Source organism: Triturus cristatus, chromosome 2_2, assembly GCF_964204655.1.
Source record: "Triturus cristatus chromosome 2_2, aTriCri1.1, whole genome shotgun sequence".
NCBI lineage: Eukaryota > Metazoa > Chordata > Amphibia > Caudata > Salamandridae > Triturus > Triturus cristatus.
This window is the reverse complement of record NC_140582.1, coordinates 721144169-721166353: the sequence shown is the minus strand read 5'-3', so window position 1 is coordinate 721166353 and position 22185 is coordinate 721144169. Positions and strand designations below refer to the sequence as shown.

Genomic DNA, 22185 nt, shown 5'->3' with positions numbered 1-22185 from the left:
ACAAGCCTGTGACAGAGGATCGTCGACAAGGTGAATGCTGTTGCACCCATCCGAAGGACCAGGCATGAATGCCAAGCCAGGTTGTACGATCTGCGCAGGGCAGTCAAGAGGAAGATGAACGAGGAATACGCCCAGAGTAACATCACTGGAGGCGGGCTGCCCCGCTGACCCTTAATTACCATCCCTGGGAGGAGAAGGTGATGGCCATGCTACCGCCGGTGGGAGTACACGGAGTCGAAGGAGTCGCAGAGCCTGGTGAGTACACAAACAACTCACGCAACATTGGGGGAATGCCATCCACACCACAAATACACCAAATGCACGCAACTTCCCCCAAGCCCTCACCGCACACAACCACACTCTAAAATCACGCTCATGCCACTAACGTCTCCATGCCCCATTCACAAATAAAGGCATTGCCATGTCCCAGACCACACCAACCACAAACCCAAGACTGGATGTCCGAGATGCTGGGAGGGTGGGGCTCACACAACACATTGTGCAACTCCGAAGCAGACACCAATGCCCTCAGCCCATATGGCCTAGGTACATACCCATGCACCATGCCCAATGCACAGGGACTGGCAAAGTACTGACAAGGTAGCTGACACTTGGCCCTACTGTATGCAGCACAAGGCCCTTCTATGACCACTGTACACTCAAACACCAACTACACAAGCTCAGATATCTAGCACAGGCACTCAAACTCACTGTCATGCCAGCATGCACCATGAGGGGACAGACACATCACCTGGGAGACCCAATGACAAATCACACTACACCCAACGGCAGCTGGAGGATCTGTGACAACTTGAATATGTATGAAACTAGGATGTGGCATGAAACAGCATTAACATTGTCTCTCTCTCACACACAGGGCAACGTCATCGACCTCCCCCCAACAATGGGGGGAACAATCACAGTCCCAGGCTCAGCGTGAAGATGATCCCACCGGCAGCGACGACTCTCACCACTCCGTGGATGACCCCGACCAACCTGGCCCCTCTGGTGCCCAAGCCCCTGCAGCACCTGCGTCAGGTATATCTGTGTCAACCACCACCCCCATTCCTGCCACATCCCAGGAGACACCCAGGAGCCCTGCTCGCACTGAACAACACAGCCAGTCTGACCAGGAGGGACAAGGTTCTCCGGGCACCCAGGAGGAGGCAGACAACCCCGATAATGCCATCCCTCAGGGGTTCCGTAGACCCGATGTGCCCACAACGGCAGGCCAGGCTCGGGTGGGCAGGGGTGGTGGGAGTGGAGGCAGGCGGAGACGCGAACCTGACCAGCCAGCTGAGGGAACCGGTATGTCACACATACGCCACATCCTGGACACATACCAGCGTGACACCAGGGGCATCAGCCAGGTAGTGTCGAGCCTCACAGAGATGAAGGGGACCCTCGACGAGATGAAGAACCTGCAGGCCGAGCAAAATGCCAGTCAACAACAACACCAAGGACGGATGGAGGCAAGACTGGCTGAGCTCCTGGCGGTGCAAACGGACATGAGGCGTTCACTCTGTCGGATTGTCGACAACATGGGCAACCCTCCCTGTGACACCAGGCGAAGACCAGCACCAGCCACAGGGAGGGAGGAGGAGGAGGAGGAGGATTCGTCCGACGGAGCATCACATACATCGTCAAGGCCTGCATGTGAGGGTCCCCGGAGGAAGGTGGGTTGTCGACGGAAAAGACCGTGAGAGTCAGCGGACCATCCACATCTCCCAGGTCACCTGGCCTGGCACCTGGCCCTCTGGCGCAACAGCACCACCTCACCCAATGACATTCTCTGCCACATGGACTTGCTGGTCATAGTCTGACCAATGATGACCAACACTGTGGTCTGGACTCTGATGACTCCAACTGACAAGGATGCCATCTCCCCCTGTGAACTTTGGATTCTATGCACCCGGTAGAGCACCTTACTTCATCCACCAAAAGACTCACCCCACCAAAAATAAATACTTTATTTTGTCATGAGATGTTGCTGTCATTTGGCATTATTCACCAACATATGTGTGTGTAAATGTCAAACTATGCCTGAGTGTTGAACTAACTCCAAACATCCATACCCTGGGATCGGAGTCTGGTACAGGACACACATGGGTCACAATGTATCATTCAATGCAGACATGGAGCACAATACTCACCTGTGATGGCCTCAAGCTGCTGAGGGGGTGCATGCAATACTGTGCCGACAGACCTATTTGGAAGAGTACCATTAAGGCGTAGAGGTCATGCCTCATTCGGAGGTTCCCGGGGAGGGAGTGCCAGGTATGTGTTCCCAGGTGGGAGAACTATGTCCTGCATGCTGGAGTACGGTGAATCAGAGGAATGGTGGCCAGGTCAAGGTTGGATGCACGGAGATGGCACTACGGGGTCTCGGATGACAGTGGTACAAGGTTGGTGTTGGGTCGGGGTTGAGCCTGCCTCCTGAGTGTGGGTGGGGAGTCTGAAGGTCATCCTGCAGCACACAGTGATCCATTGCAGCTATCTCTGCTGGACGGTGATGTGGCTGGGGCGCGGGATGTTGCAGCTGAGGTGTGCAGATGCAGCCTGGATGTGGACAAGTGTACTGGGAGTTTGGATGTGGCTGCCCCGTAGAGGGCAGGGCAGTATTTGACACGGATGTTGTCGTGGACTTGAGGGATGGTCCGTCTTTCCTTGGAGTGGATCCATCTGGAGATCATGTGCATAACGCAGAGGGTGTTGCAGTCTGAGGCACAGATGCTGGTGATTACCATGGTAAATGTGAGCAAGCAATCCATGATGCACACCATATTGTGTGCATGGACACTGGGTGCTTGTGCGGGGCTACTGCGGGTGGGACACAAGCAGTTGACCCAGCTGTAAGGGGACAATCCTCAGATGTTGACCTCAGTCCTGTACAAGTCCAGCCTCAGGTGGCTGCTGTTCTGCCATTCATCAATGGATCTCATGCAATCTAGAATATTGGAACTGGCAATGTCTGCGCCCTTGGTGAGGGTGAGGAGCACCTGTCTGTCAATGGCATACGAGTTGATGATGAGGTTGTGTGCGCATGTGATGGTGGAGAGGGGGCTCCTGGATACATTGTAGTTTGACACGCTGACATATGATACCTGTGCCATGTGCCTCACAACGACAGCATATTACATGCAGAAGCCTTGAGTCCCACTCCCATGTCCTTGCCGGGGTACAGAGCCGGTGGGGAGTAGGAGGGACATGACCTGGTGGGTGTGACAGGGCCTGGAAGGCGTGGCAGCGCTGTGTAGGCAGTCGGAGTTGCACACTCATCATGCAAAGGTGTTGTGTGTGCGCTTAGTGTATGCCTGAGAGCTGGCGGCAGATTTGTGGATGGACATTGCTTGGAGGGTGGCTGCAACATCAGACTGTAGTGTGATGTGGGTCATGCAAGGACATGAGGCTCGTGCGATGTGCACGTTGCATGTGCAGACGGTCCAGCCTTCGGGACGGCGTGGCCGCAACTGTGGCACAGACAAGCTGATGACAGCCAAATGAATGGGTTGATGGAGGAAGGGAGGAGCATCTTTGATGTGTGTGTGTTGCCAAATCAGGAAACTTCGTGTGCCCTTGCTGCAGTGGCTGCAACAGCAGGCGGCATGTCCTGGGAACTATGCCACAATTTCCACACAAAGACTAGCATGTCAGAAAGGACTACTGCAACAGGTGTATGTCAAGGAAGGAGTGACCGGTTTTCAATGGCACACCCAGAGACAAAGGATGCACAATCCCCAAAGATGACTGACACCGGATCATGAAACTGAAGGCCAAGCTGCACACAGGAAACACACCCCAGAAGGTGTTGACGGCCCGTTGTGGGGACCAACATACCAAAACACATACACAGCCATGGACGTCATGCAGAATAGAGAATCAAATACATGTAGAACAGCATACAGGTTGCTAATCTACACATAGACTCATATGCACAATCCTTGACAACCATGCCAGAGATGGCGCATGCACAGTGGCAAGAGACCTGCATTGATAGAGATGAGGCACCTTGGAGGCTGAGGAACACCTTTATTACTCAGGCTCACACATATGGAAATGCATCAATATTAACAGACTCACATGGTCTTTTGGATTAACATGTGGGACCTACACTGGACACCCCCTTCGCACCACAGATGCTGTCAATCCACGGGAGTGGCACACAAGTGAAGGGGGTGAGCCAAACATCCCCTGCTGCACACGGAGAGGCTGCAATTCCCCATTGAGCCTCTCATTGGGATGTCCCGCAATATGTCCACCCGTAGCCTCCCGTATGTTTCCGAGGGAAGTTGTACACACATAGATGCCTTCATCAAAATCCACAATCCCATAACAGATGACTGTCACGAAGTGTGACTATCAATTCATGTGAGTCATGCTACATGTTATGTGCCCCATGGTGAGTTGACATGTATGCATAGTAACAATATCTGCACAGGAGCAGTGCCCACACATTACAAACAACTACCACACCCAAAAAGCCTTGCTGCAATCCTTACCCAAAGGAGACTTCTCACCATGTCCGTGCATGTAACGCTGATTCAGCACACGTTGCATTACTCATGAGGAATAGCAGGAGCAAAACGATGCCACGAGCAGACATCATGCGAAAATACCTGGGGATGAGAGACACACAAGAAGTCAGGAAACACAGTCATCCGCATGCATGGTCATGTACTCTACATGAATAAGGTTGAAACCATGCTAGTTGTCAATTGAGTGTGTCAGCTAAAATGTTTAGAATGACATCAGCACTCGAGTGACACATCAGCACACACCTCAAAGTCACTTTGCATACAGTCAGCTGGACACACACATTGCAACTCATACCACACAAGGCTCCAAGCGTGCACACTCAGACCCAGGGACTCACCATTATGAGAAGAAGTTGCGTATGAGCTGACTCCGGATGTCCTCTTCCTCCTCCTCCTCCTCACTTGCCTTGTGACCAAGGCCCTCATCCTCCACGGGTGGATGTTCCTGCTCATCGGGATCCAGGATGAGTGGCACAGCTTTCTCCACTGCCATGTTGTGCAGCATGCAGCACACGAGGAAGATTTTGCAGACCTTCACCGGTGCATATGGGAGGCACCCGCCGGTCTTGTGGAGGCAACGGAAACAGCTCTTCAGGAGGCCAAACGTCCTCTCAATCACTCGCCTGGTCTGCCCATGGGCGGCGTTGTAACGGTGATCTGCAGCTGTTCTTGGGTTGCGGAGAGGCGTCACCGGCCATGGCATGTTGGGATAGCCAGAGTCCCCTACATGGAAACATCATGTAAAGAAGTGGGTCAGGAGATTCCGTCACATACTAAGATACCGCTGAATACTGGACAGAGTCTACCCACCAACAAGACATGCTCGTTCATTGTGCAGCTGCAGCATCATTTCTGGCACCCTGCTACACCTCATAATGTAGGCATCGTGTGCTGACCCTGTAAAACGTGCACAGACATGGGAAATCACCATGTTAGCAAGACACACCACAAGGGCATTAATGGAGTGGTAATGTTTATGCTTACGAAAGGCTACCTCCTGTGCCTGTGGTGGTACCAAAGTCACATGTGTCCCATCAATGGACCCAATTACATGGGGCATCCCTCCCAGGGCATAGAACTCACCCTTGATACCTGTCAACTGCTCAGGAGTTGGAAAATGGATGAATTCATCCAGGTGCTCCAACATGGCTTCTAAAACATCATGCAGGACACAGCTGAACATGGTCTGGGACATGCCACCCACATCAGCTATGGTCAATTGAAACGTACCGGTGGTAAAGAAATGTAGGGCTGACATCACCTTCATCTTGGGGGTCAGCGCAGTCGGATAACTGTGTCGTGGTTGGAGGTGTGGGGCCAGCCTGTTTGTCAGGTCCAAAATTAACTGTTGGTTTAATCTGTAGTGGCGTATGCAGTCACGTTCCCTCATGGCAGCCAAGTCTGGCATTGGTCGGGGGAGGGACGGTGCCCCGCAGAAATTTGGAAGGAATAACTAAGATTGAGTACATTACTACACCAATGTCAATGAACTGAGCACATGTTCAACAGCTAATACACATATGCTACATACAGAGTCTGGTCTGTGCAATACATCCTGCACACGTATGCCAGCCACGTGATACTCCTACCAAGATCCAGCTACAAACGTGGATTGTCAAGGTCTACATGATGTGCCATGAAAGTAGCTGTGGGCCAGTGTGGGTGAACAGCCAGACACATTACAGGAGTGACATACATCCACATATGTGCATTTGAAGGATGTTATCTCATACAGACAGTTGCCGGCTAGCTAGACGCACAGGTCACATGTCATGGAAAAAGGACAGACCACACACCTTGCCATGAAGGGGTACATGTCAAAAATGATCACACAGACATTTAGACTACGCTGATATGTCCTAAGCTCGCAAGTCCCTGTTCGATGCATACAGACACACGTTACGTGTTATTCCACATGTGTCCTGGTGTGCGTAATAGTGTGACATGGGCATCTACACACAGACACATGTTGGATGCAGCTACAGCAGATGCCGTTGACGGAACACCAACTGCAAGATCATGGAAACACATGACACACACATGACATAGGGGCACGCTGGTAGTGAGATGTCAGGTGTCATCATCCGTGTACCTGGCATCAGGGGACAGTTGCGGGTGTTGGTGACTGTGCCATGCCAGTGATGCAGTGCTTGACAAGTTTGAACTACATGCACACATGTAAAAGGTATGAAGGGGAAGTGCGCCACATAGTGCCCCATCACACATGACATGTGTACACAGGTCATCACACAACTATTGGGTTAAAACATGAGGAGACATGTGCCAGCTCACTGCCTGACATACCTAGGCCCTACACATGAAGCACTGCACTGACAATGACTTGATGTCCATCCTTGTGCGAGTCTGACACCTCCATTCCTTTCCTGTGCACCTCCTATCACCAGTGTGAGCTGTGAAACGCACCGTACACACGCTCTGAGGGCGTGTGTACGATCGTATCACTATATGGGTTTTGGGTAGGAGTACGCGTGTGTGTACGGACCGTACACACGTACGTGTACACACTGGTCCTATCCCTATGGGAGTGTCGCCGTAGGCGTACGCCATAGAGATACGGCTCGTACCCGCGTGTGTAGGGCCCGTAGCACTATGGCAGTGTTGCCGTAGGCGTACGCCATAGTGCTACGGGCCGTACCCACGTGTGTACGGCCCGTAGCATGATGGCGTACGCCTACGGCAACACTGCCATAGTGCTACGAGCCCTACACACGCGGGTACAGCCCGTAGCACTATGGCGTACGCCTACGGCAACACTGCCATAGTGCTACAGGCCCTACACACGCGGGTACGGCCCGTAGCACTATGGCGTACGCCTACGGCAACACTACCATAGTGCTACGGGCCCTACACACGCGGGTACGGCCCGTAGCACTATGGTGTACGCCTACGGCAACACTACCATAGTGCTACGGGCCATACCCGCGTGTGTAGGGCCCGTAGCACTATGGTAGTGTTGCCGTAGGCGTACGCCATAGTGCTACGGGCTGTACCCGCAGGTGAGGAAACGCTGGCAGGACATCCGGTGCTGGACCAGGAGGATCGCCCGGTTCCTGCTGGGGGACTCACCATAAGGCAAGAACCGCGGGCGCCGGCGCCTGACCCACCAAATGAAGCGTGTCCTGGCGGTGGTCTTCCCTGACATGGATAGGCGGCTACAGAAGAAGCAGCAAGGGGGTAGGGACATGTGTGTTTGTTGTGTGTCACCAGCTTTTGGAAGTGCTCAGTCGCCTGGATACACTGCCAGGGATTATATGTGCAGTGCATATCCTGTTCCCCCAAATCACCCGGTGCTGTTCTTCCTCCCTTCCCCTCCTTGACATGTGTTCCCTGGTCTGTGTGTAATCACTCTTGCACAAGGTAATCTAGGCTGCCAGTTAATCCAAGTGCCCAAAGCTTGCAGCATCATGTGTGGGCGTGGTCTGTGACATGTATTGGGACCTTGCCTCTGCCCTGTCCAGTTCAGACATTTTGGGGTCCATGATTGTTGGCACTGATGCTGAGTCTCAACATAGGAGTGTGAGGCTTGAAATGAACAGACTTGCAGCATGCATGACCGATGTTGTGGCCTCAGACATGATGTGCATGAGGGGGAGATATGCATAGTGTGGGGACGGTTGCTCCTGTTGCAGTCAGATCTATCCAGGACCATGGAGCAGTGTGGCCACTACAGTCCCCTGAGACACCTTTTCCTAGGAATCATGTGTGTCATCCAACACTGTGGACATTCTCTGTGTCTTCAGCATAGGTTGGGCTCTGTGGCATTTTACCCTGGCCTCATTTGTATTTACGTAAAGTGTGCTACATGTGTCCACTGTACAGGGTGACCCAATGTGGCTTGTGCATACTCACTGTGGCCAGTGCCTGTGTGTCTCGGTACAACTATCTGATGATGGTTGTTTGTCAATAATATGTGTGGTCAGCCCCACGAGGGGTAGTTAGAGTGCACTTTGGATTTCATGAAGCCCATTTTTGTGATCCCAGATGAAGAGGTGTAAGTCCTTCCTCTGTCTCAATCACATAGTCTCAGGTAGGGGGGGGTTTGTGCGGCCAAGGCCTACATGTCCAAACCTTATGTCTCCTTTCCAGGTCTGGCCTGTGTGTGATGACAGTCTGAACAGACACTCAACAAGTATTGACCCAGTCATGTTGTGCAGGGTTTAATGTTTGTGCTTTGCAGCATATGTCTAAAGTTTAAAGACATGGTTCCTGCTCATCCTTTTTTGGCAACGGTGTGTGGTCCAGATGGTGTGCTCGACTGTCCACAGACACTTGCTTCTCTGTATAATTCGATATCAAGTTATTTGCTGTTGTGTCATGCTCTCCATTGTTTCCAAGTGGCATGGTGGGTCAACCAACTGTGTAGTGCAGGGCCTACATATGTGCGTAATATTGTAGATGTTACTCATGATGCTTTTCATGCTATGCACTGTGACCTATGTAGTTTGGACTCATGTGTCATATGTATACAGGTGTCTGATTATTTCCTGTCTCTTCACCTTGCCCACAGCATCGTCGGGGGGCACCGAGGGAGACACCGACACGGACGTGGAGGAGGGATCCAGCACCGCTGCCACCAGTGCTGGGGAGTCTGGCGCAGCAAGTGGCAGGCCTGGGTATGGGCCGTACCCCTAATGTTGGGGTGCCGTAGGGGTACGGCCCGTACCCAGGCCTTCAGAGCGTGGGTACGGGTCGCACCACGCATACCCCTACGTCACCCCAAGAATGGTAGTACGGCCCGTACCCAGGCCTTTAGAACGTGGGTACGGGCTGTACCGCCATTGTACGGGAAGGCGTGGTACGACCCGCACCCACGCTCTTAAGGCGTGGGTACGGTGCGTACCACAATTGTTGTGGTGATGGGACGCGTCCACGTCCAGTTCCGTTGTGGCGGGACGCAGGCCTTGGTGGACACGCCCCCACCCCCCGAAGTGACCAGACCCTGGAGGTAAGGTATGTACAGGGCATGTTTACTTGTTAACTTGGGTGTGGGTTATGTTTCCTGCCCCTGCCCCCCACCTTTGCCCCTGGGTGTTGTTCTGACCTTCTGCGGCATCTGCGTCGGTTCCTGTGCACCAGGTCGTAGGCTATGAGGGCAGGCATGATACATAGGATGGGCTCCATGGCTGTCCGTCGCGTACAGGTGCTCGTTCTTCGCGTCGTCCTCAATTTCCCGGGGAGTTTTAGGCTGCCGTAAAATATTTGCAGTGCGGAGTGACGTAGGCACGAATCGTACTTGCTGGTTCGTAAAACGCTGCCTGACTCCGTCCGGACGTCACGTACGTGGTGTCCCGGATCGGAATTGTGGGTATATTTTTGCCGGTCGGTGTTTTTTACGATTCGTACGGAAATGGTATTTCTGTACGAATCGTACTTGCGGGTTTGCAAGGTGGTTTTCCCGGGTACGAGTCGGACGGAAAATACGCTCCGTACGACGGTTCGTACCCGGGTTTTACAGGATTGGTATCGGCACCATATTGTTAATTAATTAATAATTGCAAATTAATTTGTATTAATTGATTAATTGAACAGTAAATTAATTGTGTGAAATTTCATGTGGAGAATTTGTTGTGTGCTTATTGGGGAATAGGGTGGGAAGTATTTAATATTATTGAAGTAGTTAATAATTTTAATATATGTGTAGTTCTTATTCAATTTATTGTTAATTTATTTATAAATCATTATTTAATTACAATATTTATTTGATTTATAAGTATGTTATTTTAACACCTACGCTATCCAACGCTTTCCCTACTGTTGCACTCTCTGGAGTTGGAATAGTCATTTTTACCCCTACGCTATCTAACACTTTCCCTACTGTTGCACTCTCTGGAGTGGGAATAGTAATTTTTACCTCTACGCTATCCAACGCTTTCCCTACTGTTTCCCTCACTGGAGTGTGAATGGTAATTTTTACCCCTACACTATCCAACACTTTCCCTACTATTGCACTCTCTGGAGTGGCAATAGTAATATTTACCCTTACGCTATCCAGCGTTTTCCCTAATGTTGCACTCTCTGGAGTGGGAATAGTAATTTTTACCCTCACGCTATCCAGCACTTTCCCTACTGTTGCACTCACTAGAGTGGGAATAGTAATTTTTACCCCAACGCTATCCAGCACTTCCCTACTGTTGCACTCTCTGGAGTGAGAATAGTAATATTTACCCTTACGCTATCCAGCGCTTTCCCTACTGTTGCACTCTCTGGAGTGGGAATAGTAATTTTTACCCCCAAGCTATCCAACGTTTTTCCTACTGTTGCACTCTCTGGAGTGGGAATAGTAATTTGTACCCGTACGCTATCCAATGCTTTCCCTACTGTTGCACTATGTGGAGTAAGTATATATATTAATTTATATGTATATGTTTAATTTATTTCAAAATTATATGTATTAGTTATTATTTTTAAATATGTTTTAATATTTTTAACTATATTTCTTTTAATTATATGTATTATTTACTTAATTTTACATTATTACTAAAACATTAAAAAACTATATTTTTACCATCGATATTTTTGAGAGCGATAGTGTTTGTTCGATATTTTTGTACTCACAATTATGTAGATTGGACCTCGATATTTTTGACTTCCATATTTTTGTGTCGATATTTTTGTACTTCGATTTTCTGTCCGTCGATATTCTGTCAGACATTTGTTAAAAATCAAGGATGATGTGTGGTTCAGGCTAGATGAGGCGTTGAAAAGTGTATAATGCGTCGGTTCCTCACTGCAATGCGGGTCGTTGGCATTCGGGGACAGTGCACTGTGCAGAGGAGGTGATGCATCGCTTGTAGCAGGGGATCGTTTACCATCGTTTACCACGCATGCGATACAACGTATGCCATTATAATGCGGTAATTACAATGACGCGGTTGTTACATCGCATACAATTACAATGAAAGTCAAAACAACGATTTGCTGTAGGGGGCAGAAGGTGTTGGATTTAAAATCCAACACTCTCCTTACTGTTGCACAGACTGGAGTTGGAATAGTAAATTATACTATTCCAAAATCCAGCACCCCCCTAAAGTAAGTCATTTTTCCAATGTGCGTTATAAAGGTATGCAATTGTAATGACCGCATTGTAATGGCATGCGTTGTAAACGCATGCAAACTAACATGGCATATTCCCAGTATATTTACTGGTGCTGCTTTAGCCATTTTAATTTATGGAGTTCAGAGAAGGAAACTATAGTGGGGTCAACCTACGGGGCAAATAAATTGCGTTCCCTATGTAGCTGAGGAAAAGTAATGCCTAACACCATGGATGTCTCCCGTTAATTGGTAAGGAGGTTCTTTGTGTACACTTAAGAAATCTACTCAGGAAATACATTTAATAAGTACCCAAACTAGAATATTGGTGATGCCATGTCATACACTACCTACTTTCTCAGTAAGACTGAGTTTAGGCAACTTAAGCTCCAAATCTATGTGGGAGTCCACACATTCCATCAGAACATGGTGCCTTCATTTCTGGCTAGCTCACAGTGTGCCATCTGGGCCCCTAAAATTATTCAGGGGTTTGTAAAGCGTGACTACTCACCTGTGAGGATCTCAAGGGGCTGGGGACGGGCTGCTGTCCCTCTGGGTGTGGAGAATCCTTCGAAGAGCCAGGCTTGGAGGTCCTTCTTGAATTGGGTCAGTGTCGCGGATTGCCTGACCTGGAAGGGCAGGGTGATCCAGGTCTTGGCGGCGAGGTGGCACCGGATGGTGTCTGCAACCTCAGAACATGACAACCGTAATTCCCCCAAGGAAATCGTGGAAACAGATTTTACCTTTTTTGTTAATATCTCCGGCATGCCCAAAGGGAGACACAGTAAGTACACAAATTGGCATTTCAAACATTTTTTAAAGCAATTGTACTCTTGTGTAAAATGTGTGTGCTGCAATGATCAATAGAATGGAGCAAAACAATCTTACCTGCTTACAAGTATAGTGAAGAGAATGCATGTTTCGACCATTTTGCCTTTGCATTAGATTAAATGAATACATATAATTGCACTCTTACCTAGCGCTGCCTATGCTAAAAAGCATAAGGTGTGTGGGTCTGCCAGAATACCTTAGAGTTGTCTAACTCCCCATTTACCTGCGGGCGTGTGTCATCTTGCAGCCAACCTTGGTGTAGAACAGGTCACTTCAGGATGGTGTTGGACTACAGTTGAGCTAGAATTCAGGCATGGGGCGACCTTCGACAATACATTAAGATGCTTTTCTGTCTAAACAGAGTCATAGTGTTGTTTATATAATAAACTGCACCCAATTGTTCCATGCCTGAGTCCTGATTCTGTTGTCATTGTTGATCCTATCCACACAGAGCTGTCGCCGAACGAACAACAACAAACAACATTTTGTGCAGTTTACTAAGGGGGAAAATGCATCATTCTAAATTCCAGTAGCAAAGGGTCAGATTCGCAGAATCTGCCGCTTTGCGACTTGTATTTTTGCATTTGGGATGCATCAACCCAAATGCAAATTTGCAATTTAAGGAATCGCAAAATTTGCGTTTACTTAAATTGCAAATGCATTTAAGGACTCACAAATCGCGATTCCCTAAATGCAATGCATGATGCAATTTTAAATTGCAATTTCGTAATTAGGGATTGCTAATTACCATCAATTTAAAGTTGATGGTAATTTGCGAAAAACTTTGAAACATGCACTAAGGTGCACTTTTAAATGTTCCATATTACACACACACATGCCTTTGGGCATGTGTGTGCGCAACATGTGGTCACATGGCAATTTAAGGGGTGCATCAGGGTGTCCTTTTGGCACCCTTTCACCATTGAAATAGCATGCTCAATTTGCGAGTACCTATTTGGTACTCCTAAAATGCGCATGCCAATCCCATTTGTTCCTATAGGCCTTTAGGCCCATAGGAATGAATGGGAAGCTATTCCTTAACTGTGATTCGCAATTTGCGAGTCGCAATTAAGGAATGTGTAGGAATCACAATGTTTTTTGCGATTCCTCCATGCATAAGGAATTGGGATTCCTAAGTTGTGATTTATTAAACATCGCAATTCCTTACTTTGATGCTTGTGGCCCTAAGTCCTTGTAAATAATGTTCTATGGCCAGTTAATATGCCTACAAAGAAATTTAATTCTAAGCAAACCATTTCTGAGTATATTATCTCTTGAGGCCACGCAAGCAAATGCGTGTTAAAAGTCACAGTCTAAAAAGATAGCAACTTTAAATGTGAGCATGTAAAATGGGAGTGTTTGTGCCCAGGACTGTGTAACCTCACGACAAGCCTTCAACATCAATATTAATCTGATACAGAGTGAAGGAAGATGAAAACACTATTGAACAAGAGTATGTAAGTACCAGTCAAAAGCACCAAAGAAACAATTGCAGGAAGCCAAAATATATAAGAAGCAACTTAGATTCAGTGGAATGTAGAATGTGGTAAAAAGAAGGGATGATAGCCAATTCTGGGCACAATTGAGTTAACATTTAAGTGGCAAAAGAAGAGACCCTGATTGTAGTATTAGCATGGAAGCCTTGCACAATCACATAGAAACTAGCCTCAACATGCGCCCCTATCTTCCTCTGGCAGTTGGACTATAAATTGGAATGTGGCAATGATAAAATACTAATCATTGAAGAAGAGGTCCAGTGCAGTGGACACATGGTGGCATTCCTATCACAGTTCTTGCATTCAATCCCTATTTTTGGGCTATGTTATTTTTACCTTTATTTTATGTCAAAGAAAGGAGGATTGTCGCTTTTTCACATGGAAGCTTGTTAATACCAATTCACAATAAAGGGGAACAAAATATCCCTAGCAATTATGGTTTAGTAGTTAACTTGATGCAGAAAGTAAATTCTTTGCGAAAGATTACCAGATTAGATAAAAACTAACCATATCATTCATACCCAACACTCAACATGGCTTTAGACACGGCCCATCAACATTGGACAAACGAATGGCACTAAAATTATTAGTTAAAATGACTCTTGCAAAAGGCTCTACTGTTGTTTCAGGGACTTCAGCGCAGCCTTCGACTGAGTGAACAGGAATTTTATTGGATAAACTAATCTCCCTGTGTTTGGGTCCGGCATTACCCCTTCGGATTTGAGCGCTGTATCATGATGCATGTGGTAGGGTAAAACAAACTCTTTAGGCCCATTGACATCAAAAACAGGGACATCAAAGTGACTTAAGCAAGGTTGTATTTGGCACCATCCATATTTCATTTATATGAGGCATATATGACATCCAATCTACTTAAAGCAACACATATCCCTTTCAATGCTTTGGTGCCACCTCTGCCCTGAGCTGTGCCCTGTGCCCTCCGCTGTGCCCCGACCGCCGGATCCGCTAGGTCTGCGGATCTCCTGTGCCCCCTGCCACCACCTTGCTTCGCCGCCTTTTCGTATCTTTTCCCCGCCGTTTTGCCCTAGCCCCCTGTGCTCCCCCCCCCTCTCGCCCAGCCCCGGCCGCGTTTCCCGGCACCTCCCCGCCGCTGCTCCCCTGCGGCCCCGCCCCTTCCCTCGCTCGCCCTCCCCATTCGCCACCCCGCTCCCCCTCCCAGCTGCCCCTCCCTCGCTCCGCCCCCCCCACTCTCCTCATATGGCAGAGTGGCCAACGCGCAGCGTGCACGTGCAGCGGGCGCGCCGATTGTGCGCCGAAGGTGCGCCAAAGGTAAGCCCGTCTGCGCCCGTCCGTGACTGGCCCGCGCCCAGCGCCCGAACCCCTGGCCCCCGAGGACCCCAGCCCACCCGCCAGACGTACGACGCCGCCACCCTCAACGCACTCAACACCGGCCGAATCCCGGGATGCTACCAAGCCACCCCGAGACGCACCCACGGACCCTTCAGCTGCCACGCCTGCAAGTTCACCTGCATCCGGACCGGCCCAGCACCAGCACCCGCCAAGCCGAACACCAGCAGCAACCACCTCAAGTGCATCCTGCTCAACACCCGCTCCGTCCACAGACACGCCATCGAACTCTGGAACCTCCTCGACACCACATCTCCAGACGTTGCCTTCCTCACGGAAACCTGGATGAACGACTCCTCAGCGCCCGCCATCGCCATCCCAGAGGGATACAAGATCACCCGGAGAGATCGCAACAACCAGACTGGAGGAGGCATCGCCATCATCCACAGGGACACCATCCGCATCACGACCAACACCAACGACACCCTGACTACCGCCGAACACCTACACTTCCAGATCCACACCGACCCTAAGACCACCCTCAGAGGCACCCTGATCTACCGACCCCCGGGACCACGCACACCATTCAGCGAAGACATCGCCGACTTCATCAGCCCGCACGCCCTCCCCTCCGCTGACTACTTCCTCCTGGGGGACATCAACTTCCACCTGGAGAACAACAACGACCGCAACACCACCACCCTGCTTGACAACCTCGCCAACCTCGGACTCAAGCAGCTGGTGTCCACCCCCACCCACCTCGCCGGACACACACTCGACACCGTCTTCACATCCAGCAAAGACATCACCTTCAGCCACGCCACTGGACTCCACTGGACGGACCACAGCTGCGTCCACTTCACCTTCAGAAGAACCACGATCCACCACCACCAGCAACAGGCTGCTCGAAGAAGCTGGAACAAGATCACAGCCGACCAGCTCGCCGCTTCCCTGAGCCAGCACCCTCTAGCCAGATCAGCGAACCCTAGCCAGGCCGCCGACAACCTCACGAAGTGGATCAGCACCTGCGCGGACGAACTCGCCCCACTGAGGACCCCGCCCAGCAGACCCGGCAGCAAGAAGGCCCCATGGTTTACCGACGAACTCAAGAGCTCCAAGAAGAACTGCCGAGCCCTCGAGAAAGCCTGGAGAAGGGAGCCAACACCGGACAACATGACCACCCTCAAGCTCGCCACCCGGAAGCACCATCAACTAATCCACGCCACCAAGAAAACAGCATTCAAGGACCGGCTGGAAAACAATGCACACAACTGCAAGGAACTCTTCAACATCGTGAAAGAGCTCTCCAACCCCAACGCCGGAAACAACGACATCACCCCATCGCAAGACCTCTGCAACTCCCTCGCCTCCTACTTCCACAACAAGATCGCTGACATACACAACAGCTTCATCCCACAAACAACGCCCCCCACGACCGCACCAACGCCCCCCACCACCACCCTCAGCGCCTGGACCCCGATCAACACAGAAGACACCATCCGCACGATGAACTCTATCCACTCCGGATCTCCGACCGACCCCTGCCCTCACCACGTATTCAACAAGGCCGACGCTGTCATCGCACCCCACCTGCGGGACATCATCAACACCTCCTTCGACACCGCCACCTTCCCTGAGAGCTGGAAGCACGCCGAACTCAGCGCTCTACTAAAGAAACCAACAGCGGACCCCACCGAACTCAAGAATTACCGCCCCATCTCGCTCCTCCCGTTTCCAGCCAAAGTCATCGAGAAGACCGTCAACAAGCAGCTGGCCGCCTTCCTCGAGACGAATGGATCCCTCGACCCCTCACAGTCTGGCTTCCGAGCCAACCACAGCACCGAGACCGCCCTCATCGCGGCCACCGATGACATCCGAGCCCTGCTGGACAACGGAGAAACAGCGGCCCTCATCCTCCTAGACCTCTCCGCAGCATTCAACACTGTCTGCCACCGCACCCTAGTGCAGCGCCTCAGCAACGTCGGAATCCAGGAGAAGGCACTGGAATGGATCATCTCCTTCCTCGACGGAAGGACACAGAGAGTCCGCCTACCACTGTACAAGTCAGAGGCCACCAAAGTCATCTGCGGCGTCCCTCAAGGACCCTCGCTCAGCCCCACCCTCTTCAACATCTACATGAGCCCCCTTGCGGCCATCGCACGCCAACACAACCTCAACATCATCTCCTATGCCGACGACACCCAGCTGATCCTCTCCCTGACCAACGACCCCGCCGCCGCCAGAGCCAACCTCCACGAAGGGATGAAAGACGTAGCTGAGTGGATGACGACCAGCCGCCTGAAACTGAACTCAGACAAGACGGAAGTCCTCAACCTGGGCTCCTCGCCCTCCGCCTGGGACGACTCCTGGTGGCCCCCCGCCCTGGGCACCGCACCCAAACCGACAGACCACGCACGCAACCTGGGCTTCATCCTGGACTCCTCCCTCTCCATGACCAGACAAGTCAACGCCGTCTCCTCGTCCTGTTTCAACATCCTGCGCATGCTACGGAAGATCTTCCGGTGGATCCCCACTGAGACCAGGAAGACGGTCACCCAGGCCCTCGTCACCAGCCGACTGGACTACGGCAACGCCCTCTACGCTGGAACCACCGCCAAGCTCCAGAAGAGACTCCAGCGGATACAGAACGCCTCAGCCAGACTCATCCTCGACATCCCCCGAAGCAGCCACATCTCCGGACATCTGAGAGACATGCACTGGCTCCCCGTCAACAAGAGAATCACCTTCCGTCTCCTCACCCACGCACACAAAGCCCTACACGACCAAGGCCCGAGCTACCTCAACAACCGCCTCAACTTCTACGCTCCCAAACGCCATCTCCGATCAACCAGCCACGCCCTCGCCGCCGTCCCCCGCATCCGAAGAGCGACAACCGGAGGAAGGTCCTTCTCCTACCTGGCCGCCAAGACCTGGAACTCCCTCCCGACCGACCTGCGCCTGACCCAAGACCACCTCTACTTCAGGAAGAAGCTCAAGACCTGGCTGTTCGAGCAGTAGCGCCCCCCCCCCCCCCAAGCGCCTTGAGACCCTCCGGGTGAGTAGTGCGCTTTATAAATGTCTTTGATTGATTGATTGATACATATGCTGATGATTTAATAATCATGGACCTAATTACCATTGGGCCTCCAAAACCTTTTGAATGGAATTGCTGCTTACAAATTGGCAAAACAAGATTTGGGTTTTTGGCAGAGGTCAGTCCAGCCACTGAAAGTATATGTATAATTCCAAACTGGAAGAGATCAAGCAGTACAAAATGTATAGATAACATTTTGTTTGTCTTAAATTGTATGTTCATATTTCAGATCTAAAGCATAAAATTCAAGCCTGCTTCATCTATTATGCCCACCGCTTTCTGTAACTTCACATAATAGTCATCCTTCCCAAAGTGTGGTCTCACCAACATGCTCAACTCCTCAGCTTGGTCTGTAAGATTGGGGGCAGGGGGGTGAACTTCAGATTTTCCAACAATTACACTGGCATATCTTGTTAACAACCATTATCTGAGGAGCAGGTCATGAGGGGGGCATAAATGGCAGTGGAATGGGTGAGTACTGCGTATTGTTAATGGTACCTAAAATAAATACTTTGTAAAATAAGCAAAACATTTTAAGAACTTCAAAACAATGATGAGAGAGTGAATGTGTGCGTTTTAGTCTGTGTGTACATGTACAAATCCTAAGTGAAGTCCGACATCTCACCATACCCGTCTGAAAGCACCTTTTCCCAACTATTTACTACAGACTACATTTATTGGAAGGTGTAACGCCCCTGCAACTCTCTTGAAACCATAAGATGATGTCCTACCCACATCCTTTATCAAAGCTCTTTTTATAGAAGCCCTCTCACTCCTTCTCACCAGTGTCAATGACTCCCTCACTCAAGGCATCTTCCCAGAAGTTCTCAAGTCAGGAAAGGACCTCCTAATCCTAAAGATGCTAGACCCTGATGACCTCATCAGCTGCTGGCTCATCAATCCCTTATCACTCAGTGAGTGGGGAAAAAGGCCAATGACTGTGATGAGGTGCTGCATGGAAAAATAGAACTCACACAACAGAAGATATACTCACATATCAAAACAATGTGCAGCTGTTACAATCCACTTATTGGCGATAATTGATCCTCCACATGCATGTTTCTGGACACGGCCAATCCGTTTAATGTGTAAGCTAACTTGCCAGGGCCATTCACCAACAGAAGAGTCAGTCCCTCCAACAATCCTTCTGCTGAATTCATTTGGCATACCACAGCCTAAAAAAGAGAGAAGCAATTTTACTTCCAATGAAGCTTTGATACAATAATTGGTGGGTTAATTCAACAATACAGTTACGTTTTTATATTACAAATATCACTGAACATATAGGGCCTGATTTAGAGTTTGGAACATGTACCATATTTCGTCCAACACAGAGAGACTAATCAATCTGACAGATCAAACCTTAGATATGGCAGATGGATATCTGTCCTCAGTCTGTTGTACTGGAAGATGGTCCACCCGCAGTCACCTGTCCACCGTCGAAGGATACAATTCCATCAACGTTGGTGTAGCAGACACCAATCTATCCTTTTTAGAGTTTTCCGCCATTATCTCATAAAAACGTTTCCCACAACACTCTTAAAGCCCTGCATGAAAAATTCCCTTTGATCTACCTCTGCTTGATTAATCCTTTCTTTTTCTAGAGTACTCTTTTCTTATTTTCCGAATGCCTTCTATTTCTGAACATAGCCTCCTCTCAGCTTCAGGCCTGCCTGTCTTAATCGTTCTTATTGTAATCCTGCAAATAGTCTGTTTTGTAACATAACCTTAACTAATCTCTACCTGCCTATCTATCTCACCAACCATTTCCAACAGCAGAAGCATCCATCAACACACACCTGATCCAAATATATTCAACAACGCCTTCAGCTCACACTACAAAAGACACTCATCAAAACACAAAAAATAATAATCACTCACAACACACCAACTACCAGCAGCAAACCTATGTCATATTTCCTTTTAACAAAAAGGAATAAGACAATCCAGGTTTTCTGAAAATTAGTTAACTCTCGTGGTAGAGAAGATAGTTAGGGTTGAGCTACAGTTGTTTGGAGCACTGGTTTAGAAAACAACCATGACCAGAGAAGGGAACTTTTGTACAGAAGCATGGCTAATGTGAACACTGTCTTCAACACCAAACGCTCACAGTAGGACATCCACAAGCAGTGGAATGACCTGCAGACTAATGTCCCTTCCCTCGTTTTCAGGGCACACCAAGAGGTCGTGGCACACAGTTATGGTTCTCCCAGGCCCCTCAACCATATTCCCTGTAAGAAGAAGGTATTGTCCATACTCCACACAAAGGCATTGTGGGAATTCCTGGAGGAGTAGAAACTAGTAAGAACAACATTACCTCTCATACATTAACTTATTCATCCTCTCTGCACTCTGACACCCCTAATCCAAAACCTACGGCTCTACAATAATGACAACCTATTCACACCAGCATACTAATTGATATCTATCACAACTCACTTCATTCTCTTTGAATTCATAACCCTCACCACACTTACTCTGTCCCAACATTTTCATTATCATTACTCAAATAGGAAATACTATCAAACAGGTGTCATCTAACGTTTGGACGTCAAATCACACAATCCATATAAATAAACAACATCTATCAAGTTGCTCCTAACAATGCAAGTGACACCCAGTATTACTACACTAATATAACATATACTATTTTTTTGATCTCATTCAATATCAAACAGAAAAATCTGCAGTAGTAGTGTTTGAACAGGAAAATCTATGTCAGTTATTTCTTTAAAAGGTCCAGGACTACTCATTTTGAATTAAACAATAAACATGTATCCATTTTCCGTTCTACATAGAATTTGAGTTTTGCATTTATAAGCATCTAAAAAGCACTGCGAAGTGGCCTGTGTTTCCTGACCACAGTGTTTCAGCAGTCTCACTCAAGCCTCATCTTCTTTATGATATAAATATTATGGATAGCATGTAATAAAAGGGAGTAGTGCTGCTCTGCCAATGTTTATCCAGCTAATCATCCCAACTACAAACCTGGAAGCTAACACAGATGTCTAGCAATCACACCTGCATATTGCCTGAGAGATTTCTTTTTAAATTAGTTTCTATTTCAATACTATAGAATTGTGATTTGTCTTTGAATTCAAAATGACTCCTTGTGAATGTTCATATTTTAAATTGACTATACCTTCAATGTTGAGATCATATTGTGGTGTATGTCCTCAATAAGCTGCATAAGTAGGCTAGGATTGTTCAACATTAATATTATGGACTTATAAATGTTTTAGACACTCTACTTCACAGAATGTTGGTAAAGCATAGTACAATGGTCCCTGGGCCCGGAGAATAAAACAATCTTAGGTTTGACTGCTCACACACACAGACACTATCACAACCCTCAACTTCAAAACCACAATTAACCTTATGTCACTCAGTGTCATTATTTTCCAACACTTGGGGGCCGATTCCGATCCGGGTCGGAGGCCTGCAGTCCGATCGAGCGGCTACGATGCGGCCGTATGCTGCCAGACTCGGTTCGGTCAGACTCCCATAGAAGTCAATTGGAGCCGGTCGTACGACGCGTCCATGGGCTCCCATTGACTGAATGGGTACGTCGCGGACAAGTGCGCCCCCTACAGTGGGTACGCGTCAGTGCCATCCGCACCGTACATGCCTGTGTTGGGGAGACCCATGGGTCTCCCCCTGTGTCCGAGTCGTAGGGCTGTAGGTGACAGGGGGTCCGACGCAGACCCCCAAAGGCAACCACCTGGACGTTTTGCGAGCCGGGCACTCCGGCTCGCACAGGCTGTCCGACGCGTGCATTGTACTGGCTCGGTCGTAAATCGCATCCATTGCACGCTGTACGGAGCAGTTTGGACCCGGAAACGACTCGGTCGGTGAATTTCACGTAAAC

General features: G+C 49.3%; 1 protein-coding gene across 3 annotated transcripts in view; it reads right to left on the bottom strand.

Annotated features, from left to right (window-relative positions):
* The window catches only part of LOC146862709 (plasma kallikrein-like), a 640898-nt gene that overhangs the window by 291435 nt on the left and 327278 nt on the right, over nt 1-22185 (bottom strand). For all 3 annotated transcript variants that reach the window (XR_014978168.1, XM_085641979.1, XM_085641980.1), the window contains one exon: nt 19312-19492. Coding sequence is in view for 2 of the 3 variants with exons in the window: in XM_085641979.1 (XP_085498105.1) it covers nt 19312-19492 (181 nt within the window). In the remaining variant the exon portion in view is untranslated. The remainder of the gene's footprint in view (nt 1-19311; nt 19493-22185) is intronic.